The 17531-nt window shown below is 44.8% G+C and overlaps 1 protein-coding gene across 1 annotated transcript in view; it reads left to right on the top strand.

Annotated features, from left to right (window-relative positions):
* TG (thyroglobulin) overlaps positions 1–17531 on the top strand; it is a 660241-nt gene that overhangs the window by 575236 nt on the left and 67474 nt on the right. The window contains exon 43 of the mRNA XM_085604890.1: positions 4323–4490. Coding sequence (XP_085461016.1) covers positions 4323–4490 — 168 coding nt within the window. The remainder of the gene's footprint in view (positions 1–4322; positions 4491–17531) is intronic.

The following is a 17531-nucleotide window of genomic DNA, read 5'->3' as shown; positions in this document are numbered from 1 at the left end:
TATCTAACCATAACACAATGACGCAAACATTACAAGACTATATGGAGAGGTCGTTGCTGTACACATGTCCATCAATGCTTTAAAGCAATTTTAAGACACGTGGAGCGGAATATGAACGCTCCTGCTACTTCAAGTGCTGGGTAAAACGAAGGGGCGCAAACTATTTGAGTGCAAATTCTGGTTTGTACAAAAATGGGAATTCCAAATTGAGTGATATTTGAAAATACACTAATTGTACTTGTGTTTTTTACCCAAGTGTACATTATGTACTACATGCTATTTGCTCACAACCTTACGCCAAGTAAAACCAGGCCATGTATTTTAATTGACGCAATATGTATACCTTTAGGGACATTTGCCTAGTAAATATAGGTATAGCGTAACAAATGTGTCCTAAATTTTGTTGAAGAGCTTCAAACATGTCTCCAAAGAGTACATTTAGTATGTGTCAATGTTTGTGTGGTTTTGCTGTAACGCTGTCCTTATAGTGGAAACGGCAGGCGGTGGTACGCCCTGCTATATACAAGTGTGTGCAGGGAGGTAGCCTTTCAGGTTGAAGTGTTGATGGGAGACTGCCGAAGTCACTAAATCTAACAAGCAGAGCAGACAGGATACATACCAGGAGTAGTGTCAGCTCCACTGAGGCCCGATGCTGTAGGTCGGTATCCTAGCCGGCGTGTCTAGTCTGTTCTGCTGACAGAATGCCCCTCGCTCTAGCCAGTCACTCCATCTACCAAGGGGAAGTGTGGAGGGAAGCTGGAAAGGGCACGTGAAGGATCCCCCTTTAGTCTAAATGGGTTTGAGAGTCCAAACCTTTAGTGATGGCGTTATCTCCATGGCATCCACAGTGGAGGGCATGATAGTGCTTCCGCTGGCCTAATATTATTTGTCTAATATTCTTAATATCCTCTCTGATTTTTAAAAGCAGTGACCAGGCCTCAAAGGTGCTTGTGGTGTCCTTTTGACTACTATACCTTGCAAAAGCTACTAGCAAGGAGATAAAAAGCACTGGCTAAAGCAATAGGTCTGCCTGTCGTATGCTGGTTCAATTTCCTTTTATTTGTTTATTGCAAGACTATGCCACATAGTAAAAAGAAGAAAAACACACAGCTGATTAAATGTGGCGGTCATGTGCATGCAATAGAATGTTTACATTAAAAATAGATTTACTGTTACTCTACATTAAAAAATACGTTTATTGTCACTGGAATTCTACTAGAAAACTATGGGTGCTTTTTAGCAGTAGGGGTACTTAAAACCCTCTCAGTTTTCTCAGGATACAAATTGGCACAAATAAAAGGCATTATTGGTTTTAAAATACTGCGACCTTAAGACAAAGGCAAATTTTATTTTATTAAAAGCAATAAAAAATGATACAGAATTAAAAAAATAGGGGCCTATGCATCAACAATGCCATTTGCGATTCCTTATTAGCGAAAAATAAGGAATCGCTAATAAGGAATAGCAAAAGGCTATGCATGTAGGAATCGCTATTCAAATAGCGATTCCTTAATATCCCTTATTACCGAATCGGTAATACCGAATCGGTAATAAGGAATACCTACCCATTCATTCCTATGGGCTTGGAGGCCCATAGGAATGAATGTAAAGCCAGTCTGTATTAGCGATTCGGTATTACCGAATCGCTAATAGCGGGAGCACTTTCAAGGGTGCCAGGGTGTCAAAAGGACACCCTGTTGCACCCCTGAAAATGATATGTGCACATATGTTGCACACACACATGCTCTAAGGGCATGTGTGTGCGCAACATGAAACTTTGAAAAATGCACAAAAGTGCATTTTTCAAAGTTTTTGCAAATTACCATGCAGTTCATCTTCATGGTAATTTGCTCCCCCTATTAGCGAAATCGCTAATTTTTTAACTTTGATGCATTGCATTTAAGGAATCTCACTTTGGGATTCCTTAAATGCAATCGCTATTTAAGGAATCGGTATTTAAGGAATCCCTATTTAAAGAATCGCTATTTAAGGATTCCTTAAATAGCGATTTCTGCTTTTGGGTTGATGCATTGGGATTGGGTATTTTTTACTTAATACCGGGAGCTATTACCGAATCGGTATTTTACCGACTGGATTTTGGGTTGATGCATGAGGCTGTTTGTAAATAAGATTAGCTCACCAGCCCTGGTGCTGAGGTTTCCTATTTTTAAGGTGAAGATGTGCAAGTGATCAAGCACGTTGCTGTTACTCAGAGTGCAATGGAGTCTATAGCCGAAGTAGGCTGACCCACTGCCCAATTCTCTGTGCTCTGGTGGGTGGAAGCAAAATGTGAATGACAGGTGAATAGATAAATAGATGATAGGGTTGACCCAAAGCCTTTGATGTGCATCTATTTTTTATGTATACTTTTTTTTTATTACATGAGGCTGGCACACAACTAAAGCTGTCCGCAGGCCAGTCCTAAGAAGAGGCTAAATTCAGCTAGAAGAGGTAGACAAATTGATCTCACTAAGGAATGATTTCTTACTCACACATAGGATGTAAGAGGTAGCTAAAGACCTCTGTCTATTAGCCTCCAGGCACCATAAATTAGCAAACTGGTACAAAAGATGGATAAAGGGAAATACATGCTGTGCTGCAACAATGGTGTATTGCGGCTTCACTTCAACTCTTCAACAACAGGAACTTTAGGGTTCTGTGGAGTCTAAAAGGTTAGATTGAGTCATAATAGTAAAATCTAGAAAAAGGGGCTTTCAAGAGCCAGTAACACCATATTCAAGATGATAGACACCATTAATCATAGCTCAGGCAAGCCAACTAGAGCAGGTTTAATGAATCACTCAACCTCTCCCTCGCGACACTTAATCACCAGTCATACTCACATCTTTAATGTAGTACAGTAAAGGAATCATGCATTAGAAACTTGAATTAAATGATGTTTAATAAGTGGTGAATTGACGGACATTCCTCGGATCAGGTTCAGGGTTCTGCAAGCTACTTGGCACCATAGCTTGAATATGTCTGCAGAGTCAGTACTTTACCCCATTAATGCTAAGTCTGCGCATGTCCTATCCTAACAAATTAGACTGCACCAAATAATTATTAGACTCATTCTATCCCTTCTGATAGGCATATTATCTATTTTATCCTCATATGCAAACTTCTTTCAAAATTATCAAATTATTCTTGAATATAAAGTAATATATTAACTACTTATATTATCACTTAAAAATAAAATTGACTGATTTATGTGATTCTACAGTAACAACAGAGAGATATTGTTAAAGGAATATTCTACACACAGTAAATTGATTATCATCTTAGTCAAGAGGAAACAGTAGTAGAACTCTTCTTGATTGCCTATGAAAACTATTCTAGTTGCCAAAAACAATAGGACATCTGAGATGCCAGGCTACATGAGGTTTTTTCGTACCCATGAACAAGTCTACAATATACACCTTTGCGAATGACTTCCTCCTTGTGTTTCTGAATGAATCCTCTGTCTGATCCGTGTATTGAAATCTTTTTATTCTGTTTCTGTTGTCATTGCTCTGGATTAATTGCAAATCATAAAAGTGAACTTTGTATCCATCTTTAATTTCCAAATGTTGATAACTTATTAATACATTTATCAAATGTGTGTGTTCTATCAAGTTGCTGTTTATTTGTACGTCTAGTTCATAAAACCTTTACTGTAGGTCAAAGTTATGTACAAATTATTCCTGAGTACAGCCCAGGGGTGGATGCACAAGCAACAGTGCCCAATGAAGGAACAGATTCAGAAAGTACTGAGTGGCTTATTTTCAATCCAAATGCCCACACGCACTTTCCCAGAAGCTGTTTATAGTCATCAATCGGCAATGCATAGTACATTCTGGGACAAGACTTGGTTTTGTCAACACCTCACTTTCCTCGTAATTGATGTTGTAGATGTTGTTATTTGTAATGTCATCTGCGATATCTTGTAATAGGTTAATTGCAGAAGGTTTTGCATTGGAACAGCACAACCCTTAAAACTGAAGTTAATTTGTGAAATTTCAATGTTATTTTCTATAAAACAAATCACTGTTTTCTCTTCATAGTAAAGAATCCTAACTTCCCTTCATCATAATTCTAAAACCAAAGCAAGACACTTCTTTGCATGGGACCTTGCCATGTGCAGTAGGGTCTATGCCCCACTACTGGCCTCTGGGTCCCCAGAACCCACTGCGCTTGGCCTTTCCTCTGATCTCTTAGCAAACAGGGGTAATTAGTTTTCCAACAATGCATACAAACTGTGTATTGAACACACCACTGTTTCAAGGTAGAGTCACAAACATGTATAAAAATTAATTTTACTATTACTCCTTTTCCTAACACAGCTATTAGCCAAAAATGGACCATTCCAATCCTGGGGCCCTGTTGTGGATGGTGTTTATATCCGGGAGCCCCCATCTAGCACATTGCTACGATCAGCAACAAGGAAGATCGATTTACTTATTGGAAGTGCAGCTCAGGATGGCTTGATCAGAAGAGCCAAGGCTATTAAAGTAAGTCTGACATTGTTGTGTTCTGTCCCTGATCTAGTGAGACAGATTAGCTGAATGGGGGGCCTACTCTCCATCCCAGCCAACACATTAGAGATTGGAATCCTAGTAAGGGCAGTTTAAATTTTCATCTTTCTGAGGTTAAATAAATTGGCGAGAGTAACATCTGTTACCAGGAACCAATATTTATTTGGGATTTTTCTACATGATTTATAAATATTTGTATTATTACATCAGAGCTGTGACACACCAGCTTCTCCTCACCTGATATTTTACACATGTGAAAACAATCACACTTCCATATGGAACTTGCACCACTTTTATTTTAATATGGTGTGGGAAGGTGGTGTTTCCCACCACCAGACCCCTAAATGGATGGTGGAGCAAAAGCAGGGATTCCTCCAATCAGATGGCAGTTCCTTTTAGTGCCTCTCTTTGTTGGAATAGTGTGGCAGCTTGTGTGCATAGTGAAGTAGAGTGTTGGTGGGGGGTAATTCTGTTAATTTTACCTAAGCGTCCCATTTCGTCCACTGGGCGCAGCTCCATCAGTCTTACCAAAAACCGACACACATTCACCACCACACTCCAGAAAAACTTGTCAATCTCTAGTATTGCTGCCAATAGGTTGCACAAGCACCCCTCAGTATTACTGTAGTACCGGGGATTCCCTTTGCTGTGTCCCTAGAACTCCTTATTTTCAGAAGATTGCTTGTCATGCTAAGGAAGGTAATCTTAGCAATTACTAATGTTCTCCAGAACTGGTAGATTCTGTGATTACCCAAGTCTGGAGAGTGCAGATGGCTTACAAGTGGCATCTGACAGTCCCAAGGACAAGGCTAATAGCAGGTGTATGTGTGGATGAAGGAGGAGTGAGAGATGCAATTATCTTTCTAGTGTTGGCTCTCAAGAGTCATGTGAGCATGACGAGGGACAATTTGCATACACATTCAAAGCATTTTGCACATTATACTGCAAGAAAGGCCTAAAATCAACAGCAGTATGTAACTTCCCTTGAAGTCTAGTTTGTCCAGAATTTTTTATGTTTTTGTAGAAAACACGTTTTTAATGGAGCTTCTGAACTTCACTGGGTATGACCTTCCTACACAGCATATGGCTTATGGAATTCTAGAGATTAAAGGGTTCTTATATCTTTTGAACCAGAAATTAGAAGACATTATTCTGTACCCATATTACCCCCGTAGAGATTTTCTCCAAACTGTGTTTAAGAGCTGTTTGGAACCTTGGGCCTCATTTAGACTTTGGTCGACAAATTACTCTGTTACTAACGTGACGGATATCTTGTCCCACTCATTAGAAGTGCCATAGAATATAATGCATGTGTAATAAGGCTGATGGGATAACCATCATGGTTATGGCGCCGTACCCCTGTCCATCAAACTCTAAATCATGCCCTTTGTCTATTCACCATTCGAAGAGCATAATATAACACAATATGTCATCAGTGATTTATGAAGAGACCAATCACAGGAAAGTTTTCAACAGTATTTTTGAAGTATCCTCACTTCAACAGCTAACACCGGCTTTGCTCTGGTTCCAGATGAGCTAATAAGCCTTATCAGTTACAAAATTAAAGAAAATCACAACTCATAAATTCCAAAATGGCTACAAGTCATTGTCACAATAGAATTAAACATAACAATACATGACTAATAGACCAGATGATGCTGACTGCAGTTTCCACACAATGTACTATGGACTTATAGGAGAGCTATATAAGCCAAACACGGATTAGCTCATTTCCACCTACTTTAGAGGTCATCGCACATACACTGGGCACTAAACAGTAGTGTCCCAAAGTGCAGAGTCTAAAAATCAGCAGTAAAATTCATCAAACAACTGGAGGTGACTATGCAAAAAAGGGGCATTTTCCGACAGCCACCTCCTGTAAATTAGTGTGAACATGTGGACATTAGACCGTTGCAAGACTTATGTTTGATTAAGGGTCTTATTTGGAGTTTGGGGGACAGGGCACACTGCCACAAACATGCTCTCTGTCCACCAAACTGTCAATTCACTCGCTCTATTTAGAGTTGGTCGAACCATGATGTTTCCATTGGAAGACCCCCGTTGAGAAGTCAGCCAAAGTACCTAAGACCATCTTCCCCTTTAGGATCGACCTTCTGTTGTTCTTTCTTTCCTGTTCTGGACTGCCAGGAAAAGCCTGGTGGTCTAGAAAGAAAAAAAGAAAAATACCCCCCACGCCCTGGAGAAGACCTCCAGGGGTGTCACAGCCATTTATTGTTTTGCTTTTCAAAAACCCACTCCGATTAAAACTAGCAAAAAGTTTGTTGAGCAGCCACATAAAACATGGCTGGTGTTTAGAAAAGCTACAGTGCATTCGGAGGAGCTGCGGACGCGGCGGCTACTCTGAAGTCACAGAGATCTCTAAATATTTTATGTGGGCATCCGCCAGTCTTTCCTGAAAACATTACAACAGCAGGCTCAAATTGCTAATCACATTCTGAAGGAAGATGTTAGTAGAACGAAAAACAGATTGTCCAAAAGTGGTGTGCCTCAGCATGTCAAACATCAGCTAGATGGAACCATCAAGGCAAAATAGGAATTTGGCCTTAACAAAGCCATATAGGTAATCATGGAAACATGAAACCAGTCACGGATCTGTATTCTCACAACTATATGCAAAAATCTTAAAACAAAAAACTGCAACATTTGCATATAGTGAGGATTTAGCCGAAAACATAGCAGAGATTTGGAACGCTGTTAATTCCACGTATTTTTCGGTCTGTCTACAACAGTACATCCAGTCTTCAGAGCCAGAACAAAAAACATGAAGCCATACGCAGCAGGATAGGGAAGGATGCAAAACTATACTGTGGTGAGGAAGACTAGGACTCAGAGTACTGAAGATTACCGGTAAGTAACCAGGCATTATCTCCTCTTCCATCTTCCACGCCACAGTAATTACACAATGAGCTAATACCATAGCAAGAATTGGCTTTATCAAGAATGCAGGTAAAACATAAACCAATGGAAGAAATTGCAGAAGGCACTCCAACCCAAAAGAATAAATTATGTTCCCACATATATACACTACAACAAACTAGAATGTAATACAGAATTAGCAAACAACATAGATGCACCCCAACCAACCTCCAACTGCAAGAGGATCATATGGTAGGAGGAGTCACCCACATGGCTGCAACACAGACACCCACCATGGACCCCCCCTTTTATTAAAACATATTTTATTGATATTTAGTTTATCGACATTGCATTATCTGTAACCTTTATTTTTGTGTTTGTGTATACGGCATTGTGCAAAAAAAAACAGATCACTCTACAGAGTTACAGCAATAGTCAGATATCATAGACAAATATGTGCTGCTACCAAGTGCAAGAACCTGTCCCAGTCCAGAAAACAAACTCCCTAACCATCCCCCCAAAAAACTGTTTGTGTGGTCCTGCTTAATTGAGGGTGCATGCAGTTGGGGGTGCGTGAGACGTATGTGTATGGCAATGTATTGGGAAGTGCCTAATGCTTATAACAGTTAAGGGGAAAATGGAAGTTCCTTTATACCTTTCAGGCTTCAGGTATATGTGCACGGAATTGCTTCAGCAAATGAGCCCAGTCCAATGAAATTGGCTTCTTACAGAGCCCTCTATATTCCTCTCAGCTCAGTGCTTCGCCCTCCGTGACAGCCCAATGTATAACCTCCTCACTCCCGGGCCACTCCTAGTAGCTCGTTGTGATTTCCAACGTTGTGTTAACATTCTTTTCGCCAGTAGTAATGAAAGGTCAGTAAAGCGTCTGAGCACTTTAGCTGTTTTAGGCAGAGGGGTCAGACCCAATATACAGGAGTCTAAGGATGACCAGGAATGTATGCCGGACATGTGAGAAAGACCTACCGACACTTCGGCCCAGAATCCTGACAGTGAGGGGCAAGACCAGATCATATGGATAAATTCAGCATTGCGAGTATGACAACGTGGGCATTCCAAAGAGGCCGCAGAGTATATAGTATGTAATTTGTGTGGCGTTAAATATGTCTAATCAATACAAAGAGGACACTGTTACGGGGTGCAACATGTCACCCACTCACTCAGAGGAAGGAAAGAGACAGAGAAATAGGAGGTGAAGAGTATCCTAGGTAATTAGGAACCACTAGTGAGAGGGAAGAACAAGTCTTACCTCTTATTGCCCTCACATACCCCGAAGGATGTCATGCTTCATCATCGGGCATTTGCTCGTTAGGGTCCGGACACTGGACCACAACTGGCTCCTGGTCCCCCATTTTCTCTTTTGTTGATACATTTGAAGCATGGCGTTAAATATGCTCTATTTAGTATTGAGACCTGTATGAACTTAAACTGCGGGAGACCCGCTTTGGGTATTCAAGAATAGTGGCCCATTCCTTGTCCGTCAGGTCCCTCGCCAGGTCAGATTCCCATTCTGTCTGAGGGGGAGTAGTGAAATCGAGAGATGGTCTCTCAGGTTCTGGTATAGTCAGTGCACTAACTGGCTCCTGTGTCCCATTGTGTGAAGCGCACAAAGTAATTCATATGTGGGAGGTTCCTTGTTTTCGACTAGCCAGTGTTTGCAAACATAATGAAGAAATCCAGTGTGGGTTAAGAATAGTGTGTTGGGCATCCCATAGGTATGCACAAACTCTGCATGAGCCAGCAGAGCTCCATCTGTGAACAGGTTGCAAATGTCGTCACCCCTGCCCGCTCCCAAGGGATCAGCCTGAGAGTCGTCAAAGTGCCTGTAGCTAATAGTAGCCCACAACGCGGAATATTCGGTGAATATGGTGTGGGCGTGTTTGTGTATTTTAGAGCCATTTTCCAGTAGTGTATAGTATTCCTTAATAACAATGAGGCCATATGTGGTGTCATGGACTCTGGGCATAGTAATGTATGTAATTTTCCTTGCCATAATTGTAAGGGTGTATAACCGATTTCAAATAAATTGTGTCCTGCCAGCCAGTATGATAACCATTGTAGTTGCCCAGCTATACGCTTTAAAATCTGGGGCCCGAATTCCCCTTTCATTGTTGGCAACTGGAGTTTGGACAGGCTAATCCTATTGTTTCCCATCAAGTGTGCCCCCAAGCTGCACATATCGGCCTTGAGTGTCAATCTTAGATTCTAATACTGCGAATGGGACCTCGGCCAACACCAACACTGCAGCGCCTCTTGAGAATGCAGAGTAGTAAGTGTAATGTAGTTGCCCTCTCCACCGTTTACTCAGTTTGAGGGTCTCTGAAGTCACAAGGTGGATTTCTTGGAGGTATACTATTTGTGCGTGGCGTCTATGTAATTGTGCCAGTATTCTATGCCATTTGTGGATTGAGCCCATACCCCAGATATTCCAGGTAATAAAGGTATAACATTTAGTGGCTGTTGACATGAGGAGACTGCAATGTTATAGAGTGACTGTGCCCCCCTTTAAGATTCCTACCCCCAATGTTAGCAGATGAAGTGACCACAATAAACCATTACTACAAAACAGGTCCCCAATACTTGGTCCAGTTCTTCATCGTCGTTCGACCAAACATTACAAAAACCAGGAACAATTTGAATTCTGAGATAGGCTGTGCCTTCACCTTAAGGGCAGGCAGAGAGCTCCTAATGAGCATGAGAGTGTGAGATTCATACAGTTGATGGTACCGTTCAACAACGCCCGGACCCAGGGTCGCAATCGGCACAGCTTTAAACACAATACCTTATCTTGCCTACATTATTAAAGCCAAAAGGGATGACATGGACAGAACATGCATGACAGTGGGTATATCGGCTGCAGTAGCCTATGCAATGGGTAGTCGTGACATTCGGGTTAAACCCATAGCATGTATTCTCGTTACCACCAGGTGTGACCCCCCTTGACTCAAACAACTGCCGAAGGGTGGCAGTGACAAGGATGTTTACAGTGTCATCAGGTTAGAGGATCATTACTTGGTTGAGGGGATGCCAAGAAGAACAGAGCCATATTTCCCCCAGAGTCCTATGCTTTTGTTTGTGAGGAACTGGTGTTGATGGGCAGACGGGTTGTGCTCATGTGGATGCAGAGTGGAGCACTTCCTTTCGCCCCCCAGGGTGTGCCGTGGGGAGGGCGCTCCGCTGAGGCTGTCCTGCGTAACAAGTCCTATTCTATGTCTGCGCGGGGCGTGCTGTGACGTTGGCGGTGCCTGTATGCTCTGAGCCCCCCCCCCCATGGAATTTGGGAATTGCTACTCCAACCAGTCACAAGCACTCTAGGGAGTATCCAAAAAGTGGGAGCATTGACCGTGGAGTACCTTCAATTTAGCTTGGAAAAGAAGTTCAAATGTAGGGTGAGATTTAATGTCCAGAAATGAATAGCGTTTACGCTGCACCGCCATGGTATAGTCTGGAAATATGGAGACTTCAGTGTTGTTGACCAATATGGGGCCTTTGTCACGGACAGCCTGTAAGAGCAGTCCCTGAAGTTAAGAATTTTTGCTATTATTGGACGTGCATTTGCGCCAGGACTGGCTTTCTGGAAGGTACATGGTGCATCCGCTCCACTGTGAATAGATCCGAGAGTTCTGTGGGGGCCACCACTGATTTAAGCCAGTCTTCTATGGAGAGCGTCACGCGAGGGCCCTCCGTTCCCTCAGGGAGGCCCACTATGCGCAGGTTATTCTGTCTGGACCTCCCCTCAGCATCTTCCGCACGGGCCTGAAGTAGTTCTACCTGGTGGCGTAGTTGCGAAAGCTGGACGGAATGTTCTTTGGAGCTAGAAGCCACCGCCTCCAATACTGCCTCAATAGCTTTAACTATATCCGCTAATTTGCAGTGGTCGTCCTTTAGCATGATAAGCTCAGTAGTGATCACCCCCAGGTGTTGTGCAATGGCCGATCTGGACTCACAAATCTCTTGAAGGATCATATCCAATTTGTCCACATGGGGACCGGAGAACCAGCTCCTTCTGGTACTTAGTGGGTGGGAGAGGCCTCTGATGGTGTGAAGTGAGAGAGGACTCGCGTCATGAGTGTCCCCGTCCTGAATTTTGTGCCCCCCTTGGTTGAGGTCAGGTTTTCTCCACTGTATAGCTGCAGTGAAAGAAGACTGCAAACAAGGTAAACCTGTGATCTGTCACTACTGATTGGGTCATCTCCACACAGGCCATTAGAGTAGTACCCTTGGAGGGCTGTTATTTGGGAGATCTGAGATAGTAGCCACTGAAGTTCAGCACAGGGTCGGGCCACTTGGTAGGGCCGTGGTAGTTGGAGAAGATCACCCCTCAATCAGCGTCTCTGTCCGAAGGTCTAAATCCGGTCCCCGCCCCGTGGCCGTGGCACTGACCAGAAAGTCACTCAGCATACAGTAGACTCAACATCCAAGCGGCCCTCCCATTGAGACCGAGTAGGGGATGGCTGCCAAAACCGTGGGGATTGTCATTACCACACAGCCGGCGTGGGGTTCCTGCAGGCCTATAGATTAGGCAACCTAGTGGGCATTACTCCCCACATCTGCCGGGATACCAAGGTGCGCAGCAAGGTAACGTGGAGGCAGACGGAACCACCTCTCAGGCAGCGCCCCCACTGTTATACAAGGCGCAGTCCATCAGTCCCAGGGCTGGGGGCCTTCTCGTGTGCTGCAAATCGGACCAGCGCCGCTCCAAAAGATTGGGCCACACTGAGAGGGCTGTGATAATATATTCACAAAAACAAGGAGTATTACAGCCCTGCGCAAGGGGGTTGGCACTACACTGTCTCTACAATTGATCCTCTCACCTTTAGCGGCCCCAGTCAGGCCCACAGCCACACTGCGGGTGGAATTACCGGCACCAGGCTGCCTCCCTCAGGCCTCTCGGCAGCGTCAGTGTTGTCGGCCAGAGCCACAGATGATTTCACCAAAGAGAGTGAGGGCTCGTCTTAGTACCTGTATGTTGCGGCAGAAGCTGAGGGGTAAGTGGTTCCACTCTCTGGCCTGATCTCCCCAGTCACTGGGCCTCAATCTTCCTCCGGGCCAGCCTCCAGTCTCAGCAGCTCAGTACCTTGCCCCCAGGGGCAGGTCGCGGTGGGGCATTCCAGCCAGGGCCGCACTCCCATCCTTCATGCGGCAATTTGCATGGATCAGCGGCAGTTTCCCACTCTGGGTTGCCGAGAGCCGATCATAGGTTGCCGCAGCGGTCGGGTGCCACGATGCGCAGAAACCGCTCCGTAGGCCTCTGTACACCGGATGATACGCCGCCGCCTTAGTCCCAGTGCCCAGGATTTTGGGGGAGTTGATCAGGATTAAAGTCCTGGGTCCGGTAGTGTATTGATTATGCGACTGCAATCTTGGGCTGCTAGCCATACCCCCCCCCCCCCCACCGTGGACACCCCTTTGAATGCTGTCCAAGCAGCAGCCACAGATCCAGCAGACATTCCCAGACCGCCCAGGGAATCAGAAGCCCAACCAAAGAGACTGTATAATCCACACACCAAGAGTGGAGTCTTAGGGTATCAACCCATTCCACACTGGGCCAAAAGGCAGAAAGAAACCAACTACCATCCAGAACAGCACCATCCGGGATAGGTAAGTCAACAAAACACAAAACACGCCCAACAGATGGACCAAAATCTTGAGAGGATCAGGACAAAAAATAACAGGGAGGACAACCAATGCATACCCGTGGAAATAAGAGGCAACCATCGGAACAAAGACTAACTCAGCAGCCAGAAACGCAAAAAAAAAGGATCTGCCCACCGAAAGAGAACCCAACACGTACGGGCATACAAAAATGCTACCAAAAATACCAACTCAAGAGCCACTAACCACAGGCCAGCTGACTCGAGAGGAACAAATGGCACCCTCCGTAAGTTACAGAATATCAAGTCAAAACCCAAGGAGGCACCGCCACCATATGCCCAAAAGAGTCTAAAAAGCAGAACACAAGGGGCTCCAGAAAACCAAAAAAAAGGACACCCAAATGCCCCAAGAGCCTCATACTGAGCATGAAGAGTGGAAGAGAAAGGAATCCGCTCGTCCAACCACCAACCCAAAACTCCCACACCAGCACCATCACTGGAGAATCCGGAATGCAAGCCCGAGAACTCGGCAACCAGTTGAAAAGGACACCCTGCCCTGAGCAATGGATACATACGGAGATGAACCCACTGAGGCACCATAAGGGAAGCAGACAAAAGGCCCTGAGATATGGCAAATGAGTCACTGGGGGACACCACTGTGCAAGCCACCCTTGAACCCCCATCACCAAGGACATCACAAGGGCCACTGGTAAGAAAACCAACCGGAGCAAATGACCTGAAAAGCACCCCAACGAAAGTCAGAACCTGCATCGGGACCAGACAAGACCACCTGATGATCACCATGATTCCATGAAACTATAACGCATTGCAGACCACCTAGACCTACGTACTGCAGTCGAAAAAGAAGCAGAGATCAGCAAGGCATACAGATAATGAAGAGCATAATCCCCAAACCATGGCAAGAAGAGACAGCATCTCAAACTACACATGAGGAATAAAGGGTTGCAAATCCACCACAGGACAGAGAACACTTGAATGTCAATCCACCTGAAAGAGAAAAGAACATACCTCCTCTCCTCCTTGAGAAGGATGGCCAGGAATGAGAGCCCCGTCAACCGGAGCAACTGAATTCCATCCATGAAAGCCTGTGGCAACTCGCTCTCCACTGGACAAGGAGAGTCCTGAAAAATATCTGGGGGGAAACCACAAACCAATCAGAAACCCTCCCCTCACCACATGACTCACCCACTGATCTGCCATAGTGTCATCCCAAGACAATGGAAACAAGAATATTCCGACCTCTTATCTGGGTGACAACAACTGACACAAAGTCAGGATTTCGGGTGGTCCAAGAGGTGGCAGCAGCATGCCGAACCTGGATTTGTTGGCAGCAGGGGTACCCCGGCCTCGCCTTCCTACCACAAAAAGGTTGAATGGGCCTTACCGGCTGGTAGCACCAAAGGCAAAAAATGACTGCCTCACAGTCATAACTGGGGCCATCAGCATGCGAACCACAGCTGCCCACTCGATCACAACCACCAAGGGTTGCAAACAACCCAACCACAGAGAAAGGAAAGGTAACCAATAACGCCCCTGGGACGCAGCAGACTACCATGAACTAAACCATCACTAGTGCCTGATCACAATGGACGACGCTACAGAGGATACAGCTGCACACACAGAGTCAAGAAATGCCAGACAACAGCCCAACCTGCTTTACAACAAAGCCAGGGCAGGAGAGAAGCCCACATCCTGTTCCATCAGCACGGCCAGGGATCAGAGTATTACAGTGGAGACAGAATAGAAGAAGAAGAATAGGCTGCTGCCCTAATTGACAAAAGAACACATAACGTCCACATCCACTCCAATAACAACAGGGTCCGTGGAGCGGCCTCCCCAGAAACAAACACCTATGTCCATCTCCCACTCAAGACTCTCAAACACCATATGTAAAGAGGAATGGAGCAGCAGGGGCAATGGCACATGACAAAGGTATTGGGACAGAATCCACGTACTCCTGAAAAACCACAGCAGGAAAAGCCATGTATAGCCCAATGGATCGGAGTACCACTGTAAAATTAGGACCGGGCACATACCTACCAAATGATGGGTCTTCATACGAGTCACCCCATTAGCCCATAAGCAGCTGACAAAAAGCTACCGCAGGCAGAGAGCCTCTGTGCCCCTTGGAGAGGTGATCAAACAATAGAGAGCGTGCATACAGACATGCAAATAGCCCACATACACTCTGCCTCCAATCAATCACCACGCTCCCATCTGTCAACTGGACACAGAACTAGTCAGTCAGCCTGCACTTTCCCAAACAGAGCACCCGGCAATGAACACACTGCGCTAGTCATAGCGGGTCTGGAACAGACGCAAGTGCCTCGGGACCTCTCAGCTGGACCGCAAACATGTAATGGAAAATACATTGGGCTATGCGTGATTAACAAATCAGTGGTAACAGCACCAACATGAACCTGCTACAAACCAGGAAAACCCATAAAGACCAGTGCAGGGGCTGCTACCGCTAGAACACCAACTGCTGGGCATAAAAGAGTCAGCTATAGCCAGACCTCTGCCCTTCACACAGACACAGGATGAACCAGAATGCACTTGTTCAGGCAGAGAACCCCCAACTAATCTGCGTGTACCCACTGGGATCCACAGTCCGACAATGAAGATACAAGGCCTAATAAACCTACAGCACCTGGTATTCCCAAGCACACTACTACTTTGAGCCGGAAATTAACCAGCGACCTGAGGACGCCAGAGATGCTACCACCGACCTCAGCCCTAAACTGAGCTATTGAGGTGCGGCGAAAGCGAGGCGGGAACGCGCACAAGCGCTCTCGGGTCCGCTCATCAGGACCTCAATTGGGTAACTGGAAACACCTGGGGCCATGCACCTCAACAACGCAGCGGGAACAGCTCCCTCATGAGACCATCATAAAACAGGTAAAACAACAACAAATACTAGAGCAGGGTCTGTTAGTGCCAGACTTCGATCTGCTGGGCACAAATGAGTCGGCTACAGCCAGAACTCAGCCCCATTACAGTTACCTGCATAGTGGATTGCAGAATCACGACTCAAGGTTTCTCTGAAATCAAAAAACAGGATGTGCTGTGGATTTACTTCCTCTCTAGAGGAGGAAGAGGAAGTCGGCCATATTGGAGGGATGGGAGGCTAGTATGCCAATTTTTGACTTGGGAGTTTCTGTGGGAAGCTAAAACTCATTGTATAATTACTGTGGCGAGGAAGACAGACGAGGATGTAATGTATAATTCCTCTGTGCAATCCATATATCCAGGAGGCTTGGGATAGGTAGCAAGAGGATGCAAATTGTGGCATAGAAATATTGATAGCAATTGGCCTCTATGAGTGGTTATAGCTCACTGCTACTCCACTCCAAAGCTTTCATATTTATGGTCAACCCCATATAGAGAAAATACAAATTGGCATGCTGTTTGCATTCTTTATTTTTACTTAGGATAAGGTCACTTTACTGCGTCACAACATTCCTCAAGTGAAGTTATTCCCACTTTCTTTTAGACATCATGTGTCGGGGATTTCGTCATCACCGTAGGATCACATACTGAAAAAACACAATAAAGAATAAATGGGCAATTCCCATTGAATATGAAATGAGCCACCCTCTCCTGCTACCTGTTATGTCCACCTAAAGACAGAGCCCACAGAGTTAGCAAAAACAGAAACTCCAAATATCTGGGTCGCAAGGACAAGACCCCTAAAAATCAATATTCCATTCACATCATGTCCTTCCCTTTTTAACTCTTAAAGTACAGCCTCCACCACCTTATAACTTGAAACTCTGCAATAGTTATCTTCGCCCTGAGAGTTGTCATTTATCCCGCCAATTGACAATGTGTATAAAAATGTGTTTTCCACATTTGCTCTCTTCGCATGATCTTTCTCATTGACAACAACTGAATTCCTGCTCTGTGCACAGCCTTGTTGCGTATTGATTATGGTGAAGCAAATCCAGGGGTCTCCCCACCAAAGTGTTATGTAAGCTTCAAAGAATGCTAAACTAGCTGCAAACAGGATATGTGACACCCCCAAAAGAAACACCTTCACAATAACACAAGGATTAGAGTTGATAGAATCACCCCGAAGCAATCAAGAAAACAGGACATAAATCATCCTCTACCAGGAGATCCCAAGGGATCCTACGCTAAACATCTTACCCACAACTTTCAAAATAATCCCCCAAACTTGACCCACACCGCACCAAAGCCAGATATAGCTTGCTCAGGTCTGGCTTGGACCTGCAGTCAACAAAACAAAATTCATTTGGATTTGACAATTTGTGAGGCAAAAGCACAGAAAGGTGTATCATAATGTATTGTAGCGTCTCCTGCTTGGTGAGGTATATGCATGAGACTCTATACATGAATCTGTCTTCCCTGTACTCCAGAGTGCATACCTTGTTGGGATGGAGATCAGAGCACAACAGACAGACACAGGAAATGCATATTGGCAAATCTGAGCAGAGATCATAATAGAGAAAATGAAGCCGGACATTGTGGGTAGGGTAAGAAAGGC

Source organism: Triturus cristatus, chromosome 5_1 (genome assembly GCF_964204655.1).
Source record: "Triturus cristatus chromosome 5_1, aTriCri1.1, whole genome shotgun sequence".
Taxonomy (NCBI): Eukaryota; Metazoa; Chordata; class Amphibia; order Caudata; family Salamandridae; genus Triturus; species Triturus cristatus.
The sequence above is the reverse complement of the archived record's forward strand: the minus strand, read 5'-3'. Positions and strand labels throughout refer to the sequence as shown.